This window comes from Betta splendens, chromosome 19 (assembly GCF_900634795.4).
Source record: "Betta splendens chromosome 19, fBetSpl5.4, whole genome shotgun sequence".
NCBI classification, from domain to species: Eukaryota; Metazoa; Chordata; class Actinopteri; order Anabantiformes; family Osphronemidae; genus Betta; species Betta splendens.
The window spans coordinates 4,634,256-4,653,155 of NC_040898.2; the positions used below are offsets into that span (position 1 = coordinate 4,634,256).

Here is an 18,900-nt window from a genome sequence, read left to right on the forward strand (position 1 = left end):
TACACGGCCAAGACCTCTTTTCTGGGATTCTTGTTAGAACCGGAACGTGTGGCCATGGACCCATCTGAAGTATCAATGTTCTGTGTCTGCCTAATCTGCAGACACAGGATGCAGACCCCCCACAGTCACTAGTGGCTGGTGTTCTTGGTGGAAATGGTTCTGGTGTTTGTCATGACACATAAGTCAGTGAAACCCTGAATGGGAGTCTGAGTTTCACTAAGACATTCCAGTTTAGCTTGGTTTTGTCTTATATCATTTCTATAATATCACATACATTTAAAGTACATGTAGAATTTCTGGTCAAACAGAAGAAGCAGGTCTGATGATCATGTATGACTGACAGTTTCACTGCTAAAGGTGTTAGGTGTTAAAGAACTCTACCGACAGTAGAACTGATACACTTAAACAGTTGGACAGTGGTAGCAACAGTTTTGTTTTCATTATAATCAAAGTTGAAGGTCTGGTTTTGGGTGAAGATCATATAAAAGCTGCAGCAGCAGAACCATCGGCATCTGTGTCGTACTAAATCAACAAGGGCCAAGTCTTCAGTAGTGTCAGGATCTGCTAGATGCTGGACCCACATGCACGGCTCAGACACACTAGGCAAAGGTAAATGAGGATTTATTCCAAGAGATAAAGTTCAGATCATGCAGAGGAATACACAAGTAGTTCATACGGAGCAATGCAAAGGATCAGGCAGACTCGGTGTGGGGGACAGGCAAGGTTCATGAACAAAAGCTCAGGATTACAGTACCGTTCTGTCAGAGGCAGTGTCGTCGTCGAGTTAGCAAGTAAGGTCGTTATCAGACAGGATCAAAGGCTAAGGCGTACAGAGCAGACAAGGACTAGACAGGATCGGTGCCAGTGGTCAAAACAAGGTTCAATATAACACGACTAGACTAGGATACAGGACGCTGGATGGTGGTGGATATCACGCAAACAATCTGGCAAAGTACTGGGGTGAGACGTGGTGCTTAAATCCTAGGTGACTGATTACTAATGAGCTGCAGGTGTGGATAATGACCGGTAAATGGCAGGGAGCAGCTGTGATGTGACATTAACAGGAAGTCCATTCAAAATAATAGCGGAAGTAGACCCAGAACACTACCGACAGGAAGGACTTCAAAATAAAACCAAGAGCAGGACCAGAATCTGTGACAAGTAGCTGCACTGCTTCTTTGAACATGGATGGCACCTTTATTAACCCAAGTGTGTCCAGCAAAGCAGGTGAGTCATGATGCTACAATTGTATTATAAAATGATATATGATATTTGATGATTTGTAAGTAAACCTAAAAATGATTTGACATAATGTAATACAATGAATATGCAAGTATCTCATACATATAAATGTCTTTCACCTACTAATTCAAACTCATTGTTCATTATATTCCTCTGAAGTCAGGTTTTACATTAGGCTGTCATTTACTGTAAACCTTATTTCAAAAACTGATCGAATTTAGAGAAGCAAAGTTTTTTAAAATGCTGTTGCTACAAGAGACACTGTTCTGTAAAATGTGAGTCTGGAAACATTTGGTCTTTGCTGACAGACAGAGCAGAACAATCAAAGATTATAGTTTAAAGTCAGATTACACACATGATCAAGTGTTTTAGAGAGAAGGAGACAAAATCCGGTTAACATAGAGAGGATTTGAATTTTAATATGTTATCTACGTACAGTAGAAGGTTGCTGTCATTGACACCCCAGGTCTGTTTGACACCAGATACGAAGAGGAGAAAACCACCAAAGATCTGAGTCAATGCATCTCCTTTGCTGCTCCTGGACCCCATGTCTTCCTGGTGGTCGTCAGTGTGGGAAGGTTCACTAAAGAGGAAAAGAAGTCAGTGGAGAAGATTCAACAAGTCTTCAGTCAGGCTGCAGACAAGTACAGCATGGTTCTATTTACTCGTGGTGATGACCTTGATGAAACCATTGAAGATTTCTTGGAAGGGTGTCCAGGTCTTCAGCATTTTGTGGCCAGATGTAACAACCAGTATCATGTCTTCAATAACAAGGTCAAAGATAATTGTTCTCAGGTCAATGAGCTGATGCAGAGGATTAGGAACATAGTGAAGATTTTTCTTCATTACGCCAACGAGAATTTCCAAGAGGAAGAAAGACAAATAGAGAAGGAAAAACAGCGTATCCTGAAAGAGCAGGAAGAGAAAATATGCACAGAACAAGAGGAAATGAAAAGAAAAATAGTACAGGTGAAGAAAATACAAGAAGAAATGCAAGCTCTGAGGGAGCAAGAGAAAAAAAAGAGAGAGGAAGAGAAGAAAAGAGAGAGAAATGAGAAGGATAAGAAGAGGCAAAGGAGAGAGGAAGGAGAGAGAACTTTAACAAGACGTTTAATTTACACATAAATATTTACAGGAAAACATCAAGTTAAAAATGTGATCAAAATAAGGAATCAAAAAGACACTTTTTTTCTCATAACAATAACAAATAATCTGTCAGTTTTTCACTCATTCAAATTCTCAAGCAGGCCTTGAGCCACCAAACACAGCACACCCTTATATCCCCAATAAAAAACAACCCTATCTAAATCTGACGCGATCTGATAATAGGCAAACTCAACTCAACAACCCCAATGTGACCAGCGATGACATGTATAGCCGGCTGTCATCACTTCACCGCTGGTTGTCTAGGGGGTGTCCTGCAAACAATGTGGGCTTTGTGGCTAATTGGAATTGCACTTTTTGGGGAAAACTTGGGCTGATTAGAAGAGACGGCGTCCATCCCACGTTGAACGGAGCCTCTCTGCTTTCTAGTAACATGGCCATGTTGTTTGGCCTCCCCACTCCGTGACAACTCAGAGTGGAGCCCAGGACGCAGAGTCGCAGTCTTACACGCCTCTCCGCACGTTTTCTACAGCCGCCACCCACTCTTAGTCATAGTTATCGCATAGAGACTGTGTCTGCTTCTCGACCGCCTAAACTATACAAGTCACAAACAAATCAGAGAGGAGTGACTTACCAGAATTTAATAAACATCAAAACAGTTCCTCTTACGGAACAAAGTAACAGTAAGTTAATAAAGTGTGGTTTATTAAATATCAGATCTCTCTCATCTAAATCCTTGTTAATAAATGACTTGATAAATGACCATCACATAGATCTGTTCTGTCTCACTGAAACCTGGCTGCAGCAGGATGAATATGTTACTTTAAATGAGTCGACTCCAATGAGTCACATCAACTATCATGTTCCAAGAAGTACAGGTAGAGGTGGAGGAGTAGCAGCAATTTATAAATCAGATTTATTAATTACTCCTAAACCTAAACATAGTTATAACTCATTTGAGAGCCTCACTCTGAGCCTTTCTCACCCAGACTCTATAACTCAGAAGCCAGTTGTGTTTTGTATTGTTTACCGTCCTCCTGCTCCATATTCAGAGTTCTTAACTGAATTCTCTGAATTCTTATCTGACTTAGTTCTTAGCACAGATAAAGTCATTGTAGTGGGAGACTTTAACATTCATGTAGATGTTGACAGCAACTGTCTCAGCACTGCTTTTAACTCCTTAATAGACACTATTGGTTTTACACAGCAGGTAAATGAACCCACTCATCGTTTTAACCATACCCTCGATCTTGTCCTGACATATGGGAATGAAATTGATAATTTAATAGTTCTTCCCCAAAACCCTCTGTTATCTGACCATTTCTTATTAACTTTTGAATTTAGCATAATTGACCTTACAATAGCTGAAAAGAAATGTTACTATAGCCGATGTTTATCTGACAACGCTGTTGCCAGATTCAAGCAGATGATTCCATCATCTTTTGCCTCAATGTCTTGTAGATACACAGAGAACAGTCACCTTAATCCTTATGAACAGGTTGACTGTCTTGTAGATGATGCTGCAGCTTCTCTACGTACAATGTTAGACACAGTGGCTCCTCTGAAGAAGAAGACAGTGAATCAGAGGAGGTTAGCTCCATGGTACAACTCAGAGATCCGCAGCCTGAAGCACAGGACCAGACATCTAGAAAGACAGTGGCGTTCCAACGAAATAAATGTAAACTGCATTGCATGGAAGGGCAGTCTGATAAAATATAAAAAAGCACTTTGTGCTGCTAGAAAAACATATTATTCCTCCCTAATTGAGGAAAACAAAAACAACCCCAGGTTTCTTTTCAGCACTGTAGTCAGGCTGACTAAGAGTCATAGCTGTGTTGAGTCTACTATCCCCTTAAATCTCAGCAGCAATGACTTTATGAACTACTTTACTAATAAAATTATCAGCATTAGAAAAAACATTCAGCAGCGACTTCTTCCAAATGACAGAAAGAACTGTCTAGATCTATCAACTTTAAATATACCAAATCCTAAAAGTCTTATCTGGACAGCTTCTTCCCCATAACTTGTATGGAGTTAACCTCAATAATCAACTCTTCCAAGTCGTCCACTTGTCTTTTAGATCCAATCCCAACCAGATTACTCAAAGAAGTTCTACCTTTAATCAGCTCGTCCATATTAAATCAAATCAACCAATCTTTACATTTAGGCTATGTACCACAGGCTTTTAAGGTGGCTGTGGTCAAACCTCTATTGAAAAAGCCAACCCTGGACCCTGGAGAACTAGCCAACTATAGGCCCATTTCAAATTTACCCTTTATTTCCAAGATTCTTGAAAAAATCGTGGCTAAACAATTATCTGTTATCATCATGTTAATGAGAAATTCTCCACATGCACAAGGATTAGCTATGGAGTACCACAGGGTTCTGTGCTTGGTCCAATTTTGTTTAGCCAATACATGTTTCCTCTAGGTGAGATTATTAAAAAGCATTCTATTAATTTTCATTGTTACGCAGATGATACACAGCTATATATGTCCTTGGAACCAAATGAAACAAATCAACTAGTCAAAATTCTGGGTTGTTTAAAAGACATCAAATCCTGCATGTCCCAAAACTTCCTTCAACTAAATTCAGATAAAACTGAAATTCTTATTGTTGGGCCTAAAAATCTGAGAGAGATACTATTGAGTCAGATAGCCAGGATGGCATAACATTAGCTTCAGATTCTACTGTGAGGAACCTTGGCGTCGTCTTTAACCAGGATCTCTCTTTTACATCACACATTAAACAAATCTCCAGAACCGCCTACTTCCATCTTAGAAATATAGCAAACAACAGAAGCATCCTCTGAGTGATGCAGAGAAACTGATCCATGCATTTGTTACCTCTGGGCTGGACTACTGTAACTGCTTACTCATATGATGTCCTAACAGCTCCTTTAAAAAGTACAGCCTATTCAAAATGCTGCAGCCAGAGTTCTGACAGGACTTGGAAAGAGAAATCACATTTCTCCTACATTAGCTTATCTGCACTGGCTGCCTGTAAAATGTAGGATAGAATTTAAAATTCTCCTACTCACCTACAAAGTACTCAATGATAAAGCTCCTTCTTATCTTAAAGACCTCATAGTTCCTAATGCTCCCAGCAGAACACTTCGTTCTCAGAGCGCATGGGCTACTTGTGGTTCCTAGAGTGTTTAAATGTAGAACGGGAGGCAGAGCTTTTAGCTACCAAGCTCCTCTCCTCTGGAACCAGCTCCCTCTTCAGGTTCGAGAAGCTGACACACTCTCCACCTTTAAGATTAGGCTTAAAACCTTCCTTTTTGATAAAGCTTATAGTTAGAGATGGTTCAGGTCACTGGCAATGATTGTTAGTCACAGGAACCATCTCTTAGTTAAGCTGCAACAGACATAGACTGCTGGGGGACTTAATTTATACACTGAGCTCCTCTTTTTCTTTCTACCTCTTCTGTCCAATAACCTCCCATCATTGTTCTATGTTCAACTAACCTTGTCTCTTTCTCTCCAGTAGTTGTGCCTCTCTCCTGCTCTCTCTCTCTCTCCTCCACTCTGTCCTCACCTACAGGTATCATTGGACTCAAAGTTTGATGTCTGTGATGGGCAGCTGCAGATCCAGCCATCCTGCCTGTGCTCTGTTCTTGCTTGCTGTTGCTTGTTGTTGTTGTTGCTGTGCTTTTCTCTCTCTCTCTCCCCTCACCCCAACCGAGGCAGATGGCCGCCCACATCCAGCCTGGTTCTGCTGGAGGTTTCTTCCTCATTAGAGAGGGAGTTTTTCCTCTCCACTGTTGCTGTCAAATTAAATGCTTGCTGTATGTGGGATTTGTTGGATTTAGTTGTGTGAGGTCTTAAACCTTACTTTGTAAAGTGCCTTGAGATAACTTTGTTGTGATTTGGCGCTATATAAATAAAATTGAATTGAATTGAACTTTTAACCTTGAGGCCACCAGGCTTTTAAACAGAAGTTCAACATCTGAACATCCCACCCCTTTCATTTTGTTCCTCCTTGTAAGCCAAATGCTCATTTTTGCCTGACCAATGAGGATATTTGACAAACAGACCCTCTGACTTTGGGAAGCCTTGTAAACGGGACCAAAGATAAAAACTTCCCTCTTTAAATCTTGCTCCATCCCCTCAATCCACCGTGTTAATAAGGAACAAAAAGGAAGTCAGTCTGGGACAGTCGAGCCAGAGGTGCTGCAAGCTCTCCTCTGTTAAACAAAAAGAACACTCCCTACCCACTGTCCTATCAAAATGTGCCACATGTCTGTTTGTAGCCACAGCCCCGTGTATAATCCTCCACCGTAGATCTGCAGTACGCCTTTCTATAGGAGGCTTATACAGGGACCTCCAGCTGCCTCTAGGAGAAGAACCTGGCGGCAACACACCCGACCACTTCAACTCCGGGAAATCCACAAGACAGCTTCTGTTGTTCACCTTCACTGCTACGCAATAAAGGGATTTCCTTGATGTTTTCGTTAGTTCCGTTAGCTTAGGTGCCCGAAAGGACAGCAATGCCCCATCTCCCTCACCTCCTTCCCCTGTAGTGGCACTAACTCCCAATGGAGGAAAGGCCGGCCAGTCCGTTAGTTTGTCCTTCGCCACAGATCTTCCTATGGCTTCTCTAAAAAGACCAGGCAGACTGGCCTTCACCTCCTCCATCAACTTTTGCAGACATCTCGTTGATCTGGACTCGTACACTCACTGACAAAAGGCTCCTGCACTGGATTAGCGGGTTGAAAAACAGGGGCTCCTCTGCCTCACACCCATAGAACATTTTACAGTCTCTGTTGATTTTTACTGCCCTCCTCCACACCCAAATCATTGACTGATAAAAGGGCGAAGCCCGTGAAGGATCAACTTTACTCAAATCCAGCAAAAACAAATGTTTATGATATTGCTAATCCATTACGGAGGAGTACTGTCGCTGTTTCTGTCCACATTTGCGGATCGTGGTATGAGTACCGCTGAGCACTCTGCAGGCGAAAGGCCGCCACACAACTCTTCAGGTCCATCAATCCCTGTCTTCCTTCCAACAATGGCAAAAATAGCAGTCAAGTGCACACCTCGCCAGAAGAAATCCACTAGCCTTCTATGGATTTCCTTTACTATGGTTCCACCCCTAGACAACTAGGGGCGGATCCAGGTCCACTTAGACAGTCGGGCACTCACTTTTTCAACCAACCCTTCCCAATTCTTATTCTGAAACCCCTTACTGCACCAAAAAACACCCAGGCTCTTAATAGCCTCTGTGCCCTATTGCAGCCCTGCAGGTAAAACTGGCTGAGCTTTACCTCTCCATACTTCCAAGATGAGACCCTCACTCTTCGCCCAATTTACCCTAGCTGAAGAAGCTAGTTCATAAACTGCCAATTTCTATTCGAGAACCTGAATGTCCCTCTGCCCCGTTATAAAAATGGTAACATCATCCGCATAAGCTGACAGAACGACCCTGGATGGAAGGTCCTTGTGAAGGCGCACCTCAATCAAGAGTCCGTAAAGCAACCCTGATAGTGGGCACCCCTGTCTTATCCCCCTCTGAACCGGGATCGCTCTGCTAAGACCTCCTCCGACCTTGATTAAGACAGTGGCCTCACAATAGAGTGTTTTTAGCCAAGAGATAAACTTCTCCCCAAGTCCGAACACACCTAAAGTGTCAAAAAGATACCCATGGTCAACTCTGTCGAAGACCTTCTCCTGATCTAATGAAGGAACATCCACATCCAATTCATTCACTTTAGACAGGTCAATAATATCACACAGTAAAAATAGATTTTCCATTATAGTCCGATTTGGTACGCAATATGATTGGCTCTTATACACAATCGACCCAACACACTTTTTCAATCTGTTTGCAAGGCATTTGGCAAATATTTTATAATCAGTACATAACAGTGACACTGGTCTCTAGTTCTTCAACAGCCGAAGACCATCTATTCCCGCTGATCGAACGCTGCATAGCTGTTGAACTGCTTTAGACATCTCATCCAACGAGATTCCTTGCTCCAGCAGGGAAGACTGGCTCTCTGTCAGCTTTGGCAGTCCCTCCTGGAGCGCCTTTGCAGTCCGGTCTGCAACTGCCTGCCCCGAACAGCTCCGTGTAGAAGTCAATGACAATTCTCATGATGGCAGGCTCCGTAGTTACAGATCCATCCTGTCGTTTCAGATGTTTTATCAAATTTGCCTCCCGCACTTTCTTCTCAAGATTAAAGAAAAAAGCTGTCGGGGCATCCATATCTCTAACAGTTAAAATTCTATTCCTAATTAAAGCCCTCTTAGCTTTCTCATGCATAAACTACCTTAATAGGTCTTTCGTGGTCTTCAGTGTTTTGCCATTTTCTTTCACCCCACCTATTAACTCTTCCTCCAACACATTTATCTCTTTCTCCAACTTGTTTATGTAATTTCTTTCTAGACTTGAGGTATGCATTGTATATTGTTTACAAAAGGTTTTGATCTGAGACTTCCCAACCCCCCACCAGAGGCCCAGATTCTCAAAATCTCCCCTCCTCAGCTTCCACTGACTCCAAAAGTCGGCAAAAGCTTCACGAAAAAACTTTATCATGTACTAGCCTAACATTGAACTGCCAATAAGGACATCGCTGACGTTGTGCAACTAGCGACAGGTCTGTCGTCACTAAATGGTGGTCCGAAAACCCCACCGATGATATTGTGGATGCAGTCAGTAGATTACAGTAAGTCTTTCAAGTAAATCTATATAAATCCTGTTTAACCTCGCCGCCCTAAAACTTACTTCAGTCACCCTGACCCATGTGTATTGCTTAATATCTGGGTTAAAAACCCTCCAGACGTCCACCATGTCTGTTTCTGTAATTATCTCCAACAACAGGGATAAGGTGATAAGGTGGCAGTTCTATTGGTCCAGAGAGACATTTCAGCGGGGCCAGAGAAATGGGTTAAAAGGCAAAGACAACTTCGGAGGATCTGGGGCTCTTTGCATCACACCTTTGTGGTGTATGCTCTGATCTCCCCAGCTGGTTTTTGTTTTGTTGATGTGCACGATCAACATCCATGTTTTTGATTTGCTTTCCCCATTATTTTTATTTTCCTTTATTTTTATAATAAATCGCACAAAAGACAACTCTCTCATCTGCCTCCTCCACCATAGTTGCCCGTGTCAGCAACAAAACCTGAACTCTCAAAACTGAAAGTCACCATCATACAAGTTTTGGCATCACTTAGAATCTCAAGAATAAAACATCACCCTTTGGCTCAAGCTTTATATCTAACTACTGTAACACAAATGACAGGATGTGTCCGGGATGTGAACTTCCTGTCACCACCTATTTGAGAACATTTTAAACTGTAGCCACAAGTAAACCTACTAAAGCATGTAGTAAGTGAAGCTCACTCAGTTTCCAATAAAGAAGCTGATGAGAGTCGTCTTTTGTGTAATTTATTGTGATAAAAAAACTATAATGGGGAAAGCAAATTAAAACATCGATGTGCACAATCAACCCAAAGAAAAACAACATACACCACAAAGGTGGAATGCAAAGATTCCAAAATCCTGTAGTTGTTTCTTCCTTTGGTGCCTTCCTCTGGCACCACCCTCCTGTGATGGGCCTTTCCGGTTCTTTGGGCCATCTGGAATCCGCCCTTGGGGGGGGTTATGTCAGGAATCCAGAGTCATGCGTCTGTGTTTGACCCACTTCCACTTTATTTTTGATATATCCTCTTACCACCTGCTTTCTGCTTTGTTCTACATTTACTTCCTGTCACAAGCTGTTTTACATTTGTAATCAGTCCTGTATTTAGACCTGTCTCTCACTTAGTCTTAAACCAGATTGAAAGCACTCATCACCTTGTTGGTCAACGTTCCAGCACTCATTTCTGTAAATCCTGCAGGCTGATGTTCTTGACCTTGCCTCTGTCTTGCCCCTGCCGATACCTCAGGTGAATTTACTTAACGCCTGTCAGACTGCCAGAAATCTGCATGTGGTGTGAGGGAGGAAAGGAGTTAATGGAAATCAAGGAGTGAGTGACAGGGAAAGTGTAAATGTTGACAAGAAAGGGATGAAAAGGTACTGTGAACCTTGCATTTCAGTGTGTAGCTTGTAAAAATATGCAGAACGCATAAACTAACATTGCATGAAGCTTTGCTCGACAGAATAGTGTTTATTGCATCAACCAAGTTTCTATGTGAAACAGATGATTAAAATACGCAGGAGTGCTGTGTGCTTCTATTGCAGTAAAGAAGAGGACAAAGAAGATAAAACTCCGGATCACTGATGGGCCCTGAGTGACACTGCTGACTCATTGAGTAGAACAAGGTCACAGGCTAGCCTTTCTAAATTATAGTTCTCATAGAGCAAGTGGCTTCTCTCTTAGCTCACGTGCACGGTAAAAACTCTGAGCTCATGACAGTGACATGACTGACTGATACATGCTAACAGACTAACCATGACCCGTGTCAATGATGTTCTGTTTTTGGTGATTTTATATTGTGAGGGTTTAACCATTTTCATTCTGCATCTCAGTGTGTTGTTGTACACAGGAAGCTCACATTAACAACTTCAACCCTTCTCTCTAGGCGGAGCAGCAGTGCAGAAACTGTGTCAGCATTAACACCTTGCTCTCAAACTGATTTTCTTTCCTAACCGACTTCTCTCCTACCCTTAACCTCCATCCACAGGTTACATCAGTATCAATGGAGGGTGTGTCTTCTGACCTGCTATGACAGTGGGTTTTTATATTCCCTTATTTTTTTTATTTCTACAGCGAGGGCCTGAGACAAAAAGCAGCTATGTTTATACTAATTTTAACCCTAACCCTAGCTCTGTAGAATGGTTTATGCTGCACTATGGTGCAGATCTTTCTGCCTCTCAGCTATCAGCTCACAGGTCACAGCTGGAGCACCAGTCCAAGGTGCCACAGCTTCCAGTACAACCGTGATGGACGAAGGAGGAGCCAATGCAGCCGGAGGAGCCGATGGAGAGTCCAATTAATCCAATTCCAGCTATACCAAGACTTCTCACCCACGTAATAGTGTGGGGCTACGCTGACCAACATGGCTATAGGGCGTGGGCATTCAGAAGTACTGAATGTACTTCTTTACAGACAGTGTGTGAGGATCACCTTTTGGAAATGAAAGAAGAGCTTAGGTGTTCTATTTCTTAGAATCTTTAACTTTGCTTCCTCATGTTGAGGTTAAAATTACGTTTATGTCTATTTAATGTAATGCAGTAGAATCAGTTAAAGAGGTGCTTGCTTGGGTTCTCGCTTTCAAGGTTAATGGGCATTAAAATGCCCATTAATGAGGAGGGGATTTGGAGTATATTTATGTTTCATATTGTATATTATATATTATTATATATGTAATCAACTATCTGTTCTGATCATGTTAGGGTGCAGTGACTGTTCCATAACACTTGTTTTTGGGCAGAGTCGTTGTCTAAGGAATGTCTGGGATAGACTCCAGGAAACAGACATTTACTTTTGAGTAAACACTTATTGTTGGCCACTGATAGCAGGCCAGAAGTTGGAATGAAACCAGATGTCTAGCTGACGTAGGATCAGGGTCTTTAAGCTCATGCCTCAGTCTTAGAGGGGCAGAGCCCCACGGACTGATGAATGACTTGCTGTCTGGGACGTTGGGGTTCTCAGGCTGACGCTCCTGCAGGAGACCAGGCGACCTCTCACCGCTGCTCTGTGCTTTCTTCCTTGCTGATAATTTTATGTCATCACTTAAATTTAAGATGTATCTGTTTAAACGTTACAAATTACGTTACAAACCACCACTTATTGTAACTTTATTTTCTTCCACATGCTTGGGGGAAAAAAAATAAAAAATAAAAGTATACATTGTTATTCAAGCATATTGGCATTTTGCATTTATTAATGTAATGGTTTGATTGACATTGGAAAAACCAAGCGTTTCACCACAGATTTCATCACTTGCTGTGCTGTACATTATACATCGATATCTGTATATTTTGGTTCTTTTTTCTAATGTGCTCTCTCTCTAACTGCTTGAGATAGATGGACGCCCACCCTGAGTTTTGTCTTGCTAATGCTTCTAAAGGTCAGACTTGTGTCCATGCTGAAGCTGACGCTTCATGGCTTCTGAGTTGCAGCTCTGAGAGTTTGTGCTCAGATCTTTTTTTGGTTTATTTTTAAGCTTTCCAGACTCATCCAGACCCACTGGGTGCAGACGTTAGTGTATTTGACAAGCAGCAAAACTAGAATCATTTGTTTTCAACCATATAAATAATGAAGCAAAACTCAGAACAGAAACGAGTGTAAGTTGGCCTCAGAACAGATTCAGACCAGGTGATGTTTGTTGCATGTGGTCAGCAGCTTCTCTGACTCCTTCCTGCTACCAAGATCTGCTTCAGAATGAACCTGCTTGTTTTTCTTTAGCTTGCTTTGTTTACCAATCTATCACCCGTCACTTAATCTAGTCTTCCCTAAGTTTCCCATTTTATTTGTTTGATATTTTGTCCTGTGGCTGTGGAAGACGTCAGACATCTCCAGTGTCCCGTTTTTAAAAAAGCACAGATGGGCCAAATTATTATTCTGATATCTTTGCTGTCCACTTGATTGATGACCGCTTATCTAACATAATCAACATACTCAATGCTTGGACTTTGTCAGAGTTTATTGTTATTTCTCTGTGCTGCCAACAAACTCAGACTCCTGAACACAGACGTTGGTGTTTTGCCAATGTGTGTGTGTGTGTGTGTGTGTGTGTTTATGGGGTGCCGAATGTAAAAGGAGCACCTATAACTAGTTTTCTCACATTTAACTAAAAAGCATAACATGTTTTCTCACATTTAGTTAAATGTGCAAAATGTTAAATGTTCACAGAGTGTAAAATTGAATATTCATGATGGTGCAAGTAGACTCCGCCCCTACCCTCAAACAGCGCTGGTCTCAGATCAGAGACGCGAACTTAAACACCTCAAACAGTGCGCGCAAACCCCGCCCACATCTGACCTGGAAACTTTTGTTTTTAGCCTGGACGTAACTTCGGCTAGCTAGTATAGTTAGCTAACTAATTCTCCACCGGCGCCACAGAAATATTCTATTTAAACCTACTTAACTCCCCATTAATGGTGTTTACAACAGAACAGCGAGAAGGTGTCTCTCCAGTATTTTTGTGCACTGATCCAGAGTCATATGTGGGCGGGGCTATGCGTACTGTTTGACGTGTTTAAGTCCGCGTCACTGATCTAGGATCATAGGGGGTGGAGTCTACTTAAATATTCAGTTTGATCATTTAACATTTAGATTTAACATTTAGATTTAACATTTAACATTTACATTTAACATTTACATTTAACATTTACATTTAACATTTATATTTAACATTTATATTTAGACTTTTGCACATTTAACTAAATGTGAGAAAACATGTTATAGGTGCTCCTTTTACATCCGGCACCCCATATATGTTGCTGCCACTAAAGGCAAACCCAGACACTAAGACATTTATCACTCTCTCTTAGTGAAGGAGTTTGAATCCAGAGCAGTATTACTGTCAGTGCTGCTTGTTTTACTGTTTCTGTAGTTTTTTTTTTTCATTTTTGGTTTGTTTTGGTTTTCAGGTAACAGTGAGGAGAACAGTGGGATTTAACCCCTGTTGGGGAGAACGTGACTCTGGAGTGTTCGGCTCCTCCGCATGCTCCTGTTGAAAGCTGATCTGGAGTCAGATCACTACTGTATGTATAGCACTGCTGGTATGCTTTTATTGATGGTGGGAGATGTTTATGACATCGTGGCTAGTGTTCTTGTGGAAATGGTTCTGGTGTAGTTGTTTTCTTTGTTGTGCTGTAATACAATGTTATCCTATGTACATTTTATGTATTTTTTTGTAAAAATAGATAATTAAAGTCTCCTATGAAAAGTTTTATGAATTTTTTTTATTATTATTTATATTTTCATTGAAGTGAGGCTCTCCATTGACATAATGCCTTCCCTAGCCCTTTACCCTAATCCTAACATCACAACTAGAGGCAGACGTCTAACTTTTGCTCTAATCCAAACCAAAACTCAATTCTAATCTCAGCCCTGAAATCACATCTTAAACGGGCTCCTGACAGACCTTCAAAGAAGTGAGGACCAGCCAAAATAAAAATACGATTTTTGGTTCTCACGTCAAAATCGCACTAGAGGAGTGGAGACATTGGATGGAGGGCGCCGAGCAACCGTTTTTGGTGTATACAGAACACAGAAACCTTGAGTATTTTAGGACAGCCAAACGGTTAAATTCCCCCCAGGCCTGTTGGTCGTTGTTTTTTTGCCCAATTTAACCTCTCTTATCGTCCTGGATCTAGGAACACCAAGCCAGATGCCCTCTCCCGGCTCCATGAGACTGAGCAAGAACCGAAAGAGCCCGCGCTCATTCATCCCGCAGGTTGCGTGGTGGGAGTGGTGACCTGGCCCATTGAGTCTCGGGTGAAGGCTGCAGCTCGGGGCCTGCCAACCCCTCCCGCTTGTCTGCCTAACCGCCTGTTTGTTCCACGAGACCTTCAGAGCTCCATTCAGTAACCACCCAGGGACTGGTCGTACTGCATTCGTGGTAGGGGGTCGTTTCTGGTTGCCAGGCATGAAGAAGGATGTCCAGGAGTACGTCAGGGCCTGCCTGCACTGCGCATCCTACAAACCGTCCCACCAATGACCAGTGGGGTTCCTTCGCCCATTACCTGTCCCCCTCAGACCCTGGTCTCACATCGCCCTGGATTTCGTCACCGGCCTACCCCGGTCCCACGGAAACACAGTAATTATGACTGCAACTGATCGATTCTCCCGCCTAGCCCACTTTATTCCCCTGCCTAAGCTCCCCACAACCAAGCAGACGGCACAGGAGATGTTGGAGCATGTCTTTTGGCCCCACGTGTCCCCACAGGATATCGTCTCTGATAGGGGGCCTCAATTTATATCCCGCTTTTTGAAGGAGTTCTGTGCCCTACTGGGAGCAGAGGTGAGCTTGACCTCTGGATATCACCCAGAGTCCAACGGTCAGGTGGAGAGGACAAACCAGCAGACTGGCTTTGCCGTCTTCTGTCCTCTCGGAACCCCCTCCACCTGGTCTCGGCAGCTTCTCAGGGCTAACTCCCTTCCAGTGCGCCTATGGGTTCCAGCCGCCCTTGTTTCCATCCTTGGAGAGGGAGATCAACGTTCCATCTGCTCATGCCCTTCTGCAACAACGTCGGCGTACCTGGCTCCGGGCCCGCAGGGTTATGGTACAGGCTCAGGGTAAATACAAGGAGGTGGCCAACTGTAGGCGTTCACCAGAACCGGTCTATGGGGTGGGCGACCAGGTATGGATGTCTACCAAGGACCTTCCCATGAGGGCTCCGTCACGTAAGTTGATTTGATTTGATTTTGATTTGGTAAGATTCACCCCACCTTCCATGTTAGCTGGCTCAAGCCCTTCCGTTCCAGCCCCCTGGTTCCTCCTACGACTCTTCCTCCTCCCCCTCAGGTCGTGGGTGGGGATCCGGCCTATGCGAACAAGGAGCTCCTGGACTGTCGGCGACGGGGTCATGGCCGTCAGTACCTCGTGTAAGGGTACAGTCCAGAGGAACGCTTATGGGCTTATATACCCCAACCTGATCGCGGATTTCCACCGGGACTATCCGGAACTTCCGGGGCCGTCAGGCTCTTTAGTTGGACCCCTGTTGTGACTGTATGGTGCCCCTCCTCCTTCCTCCCTCCGCCCACCCTGCTCGGGTGTGTGTTGGGTGTGGGCGTCTGGGGATTTGCCCTGGGGGAGGTTCTGTTACGCACCCTGGGGCTTGTTACAGTATGTGTTTCCTGTTTTATTTTGTGGACTGTTCTGGTCCTCTGCCTCACTATGTTTTGGTTCCGGTATCACTCCCGGTCACATGATTTTGGAACTTGCCTTGAACATTAAACTGACTGATACTTACCTCCTGGCCTCTGAAGCTGTGCATGTTGGTCCGTCATATCAAGCAGCCTGACAAAATAACTGTATCATGCTTTAGGTTAACCAATTGCGAGAGTACATTCTCAGTTTACATGTAAATTATTTAAGCCCGGAAGGCCGAGGGTTGTACTTTATGTTCACAGCTTTGTTTTGCTTTGTTTTCTATCATGACACTTTAGTCAGTGAAACCCTGAATGGGAAGCTGGGTTTCACTAAATTATTCAGCCTTAGTAGTTTCTGGTGGACAGGGTAATATGAAGCCTTGCTTTATTTACTTTATCACAGTTTTGTCTTATTTCATTTCTCTAACATCACATAAGTTGATGAGCAAGTCTGATGATCATGCATGACTGTCATATTTTCACTGCTGGGTGTTAAAGAACTGTACTAAAAGAAGAGATTCAGCTTGCAACAGTTTTGCTTTCACTTTCATTATGAAGCTGAGGGTGTGGTTTTGGTTGAAGATCATATAAAAGCTGCAGCAGCAGAACCATCGGCATCTGTGTCGTAGTAAAACCAACAAGGGCCAAGTCTTCAGTAGCTGCACTGCTTCTTTTAATCATGGACGGCACCTTTAACAAACCAAGTGCGTTCAGCAAAGCATGTGAGTCATGATGCTACAATTGTATTATAAAATGATATATCATATTTGATGATTTGTAAGTAAACCTAAATATGATTTGACATGATGTAATACAGTAAATATACAACAAGTATCTTATATATATTAATGTCTGTCTACATAGGATTGATCACAAATGATGAAGAGCTGAGGATTGTGATGGTGGGAAAGACTGGAATCGGAAAAAGTGCCAGTGGAAACACGATACTGGGTCGAAAGGCTTTTGAGTCAAAGTGCGGTGCTCAGTCTCTGACTGTTCTCTGCAAAAAAGAACAAGCTTTGCTGGGTGGACAGAAGGTTGCTGTCATTGACACCCCAGGTCTGTTTGACACCAGATACGACGAGGAGAAAACCACCAAAGATCTGAGTCAGTGCATCTCCTTTGCTGCTCCTGGACCCCATGTCTTTCTGGTGGTCGTCAGTGTGGGAAGGTTCACTGAAGAGGAAGAGAAGTCAGTGGAGAAGATTCAACAAGTCTTCGGTGAGGCTGCAGACAAATACAGCATGGTTCTCTTTACTCGTGGTGATGACCTTGATGAAACCATTGAAGATTTCATGAAAGGATCACCAGGCCTTCAGCAACTTGTGGCCAGATGTAACAACCAGTATCATGTCTTCAATAACAAGGACAAAGAGAATCGTTCTCAGGTCAATGAGCTGATGCAGAAGATTAGGAACATAGTGAGGCAAAATGGAGGAAGTCATTACACCAACAAGGATTTCCAAAAGGCAGAAAGAGCAATAGAGAAGGAGAAACAGCGTATCCTGAAAGAGCAGGAAGACAAAATACGCAGAGAACAAGAGGAAATGAAACGAAAAATAGAGGAAAAATATGAGAAACAGGCGAAGAAAATACAAAAACAAATTCAAGCTCAGAGGGAGCAAGAGAAAAAAGAGAGAGAGGAAGAGAGGAAAAGAGAGAAAGATGAGAGGGATGAGGAGAGACAGAGGGAGAGGAAGGAGAGAGAGGAGGAGAGAAGGAGAGAGAGAGAAGAAAAAAGCAAAGAGTTGAAGGAACTAATGGAACAACTTGCAAGAGAAAAGGAGGAGGAAGCAGAAAGGATTAAGTCTATGTATGAGGCTCAGGCCAGAACGCAAGCTGAGGAATCCAATCCTTGGATTAAATTTGGCCAGCATCTTTTAGGGGCAGCTACTGAGCTTGGTAAGGGAATTAAAAGCCTGTTCAGTCGGTCTTGAACAAGTAGTTTAACGCCTCTTGTAATAAAAACACATTGAATCCACAATTATACAGTATTAATTGGGCATTCAAGATTATTTTATTTCTGGTACAATTGAGACAAATCATGTTAGTGAAATTAGCAAAAATCCTAATACTCATCATTGATACCATCTAGTGTTTTGTAAGTTTTGGATGATTTGTCTTGAGGAACAAATGTAATGAAAATTGTATATTTTTCACTTGTAAACAGTTTTGTAATAATGAATCATTCTATGTAATCCGTAAATTCATAAGTTCATGTGCTTTTCTTTTATTAGTTCCTTTTTTCCATGCATGCGTCTGTCAACGGTTGTGGCCTTTGCAGACTTCTGGAAGCCCATCTCTTTCTTGTTGTCTTTGCACCTAGACTCTACCAGTCTGTGGGTGAGGAGCAGGGCAGCCTTTTGTTGAACCATGTACTTTAAGACACCCCAGTGAGTTTCCTGTTTCCCCCTGAGAACGTGTAGCTGGACTTTGACTGAAATGTCAGCAGCTCTGTCCATAGGTGTAACAAGGAGTTGTTTGTTAGAAGCTAGGATGTGGTGACATGTGTGTATTATTACTTGGGGCAGAGACAGACAATTCAGATCATCTTCAATGAACACTTTGTGCGCACATTGCCTTGTCTCTCCACCCATTGGTGTTGGTGTTTGCATGCAACAAAGACAACTTTTTGGATTCTTCTCTTCATTGAGTTATTAGAAGTCCTTTATTCCAATATTCAATATTAATAAAGCAGTTAAATTTGGTATTCCAATCTGACTGATGTTTTATAAATCCAAGAGGTGTAAATTATCCTTTGTTAAAAAACATGAAAGTC

At 42.6% G+C, this 18,900-nt stretch overlaps 1 protein-coding gene across 1 annotated transcript; it reads left to right on the plus strand.

The window, feature by feature from the left end:
• The first annotated feature begins 1,189 nt into the window (after positions 1-1,189).
• LOC114846122 (GTPase IMAP family member 4-like) lies at positions 1,190-18,468 on the plus strand. Its single transcript, XM_055504603.1, has 3 exons — positions 1,190-1,227; positions 16,986-17,704; positions 18,448-18,468. The coding sequence occupies exons 2-3, from the start codon at positions 17,021-17,023 to the stop codon at positions 18,466-18,468; spliced, it is 705 nt and encodes a 234-aa protein (XP_055360578.1). The 5' UTR covers positions 1,190-1,227; positions 16,986-17,020.
• The last annotated feature ends 432 nt before the right edge of the window (positions 18,469-18,900 follow it).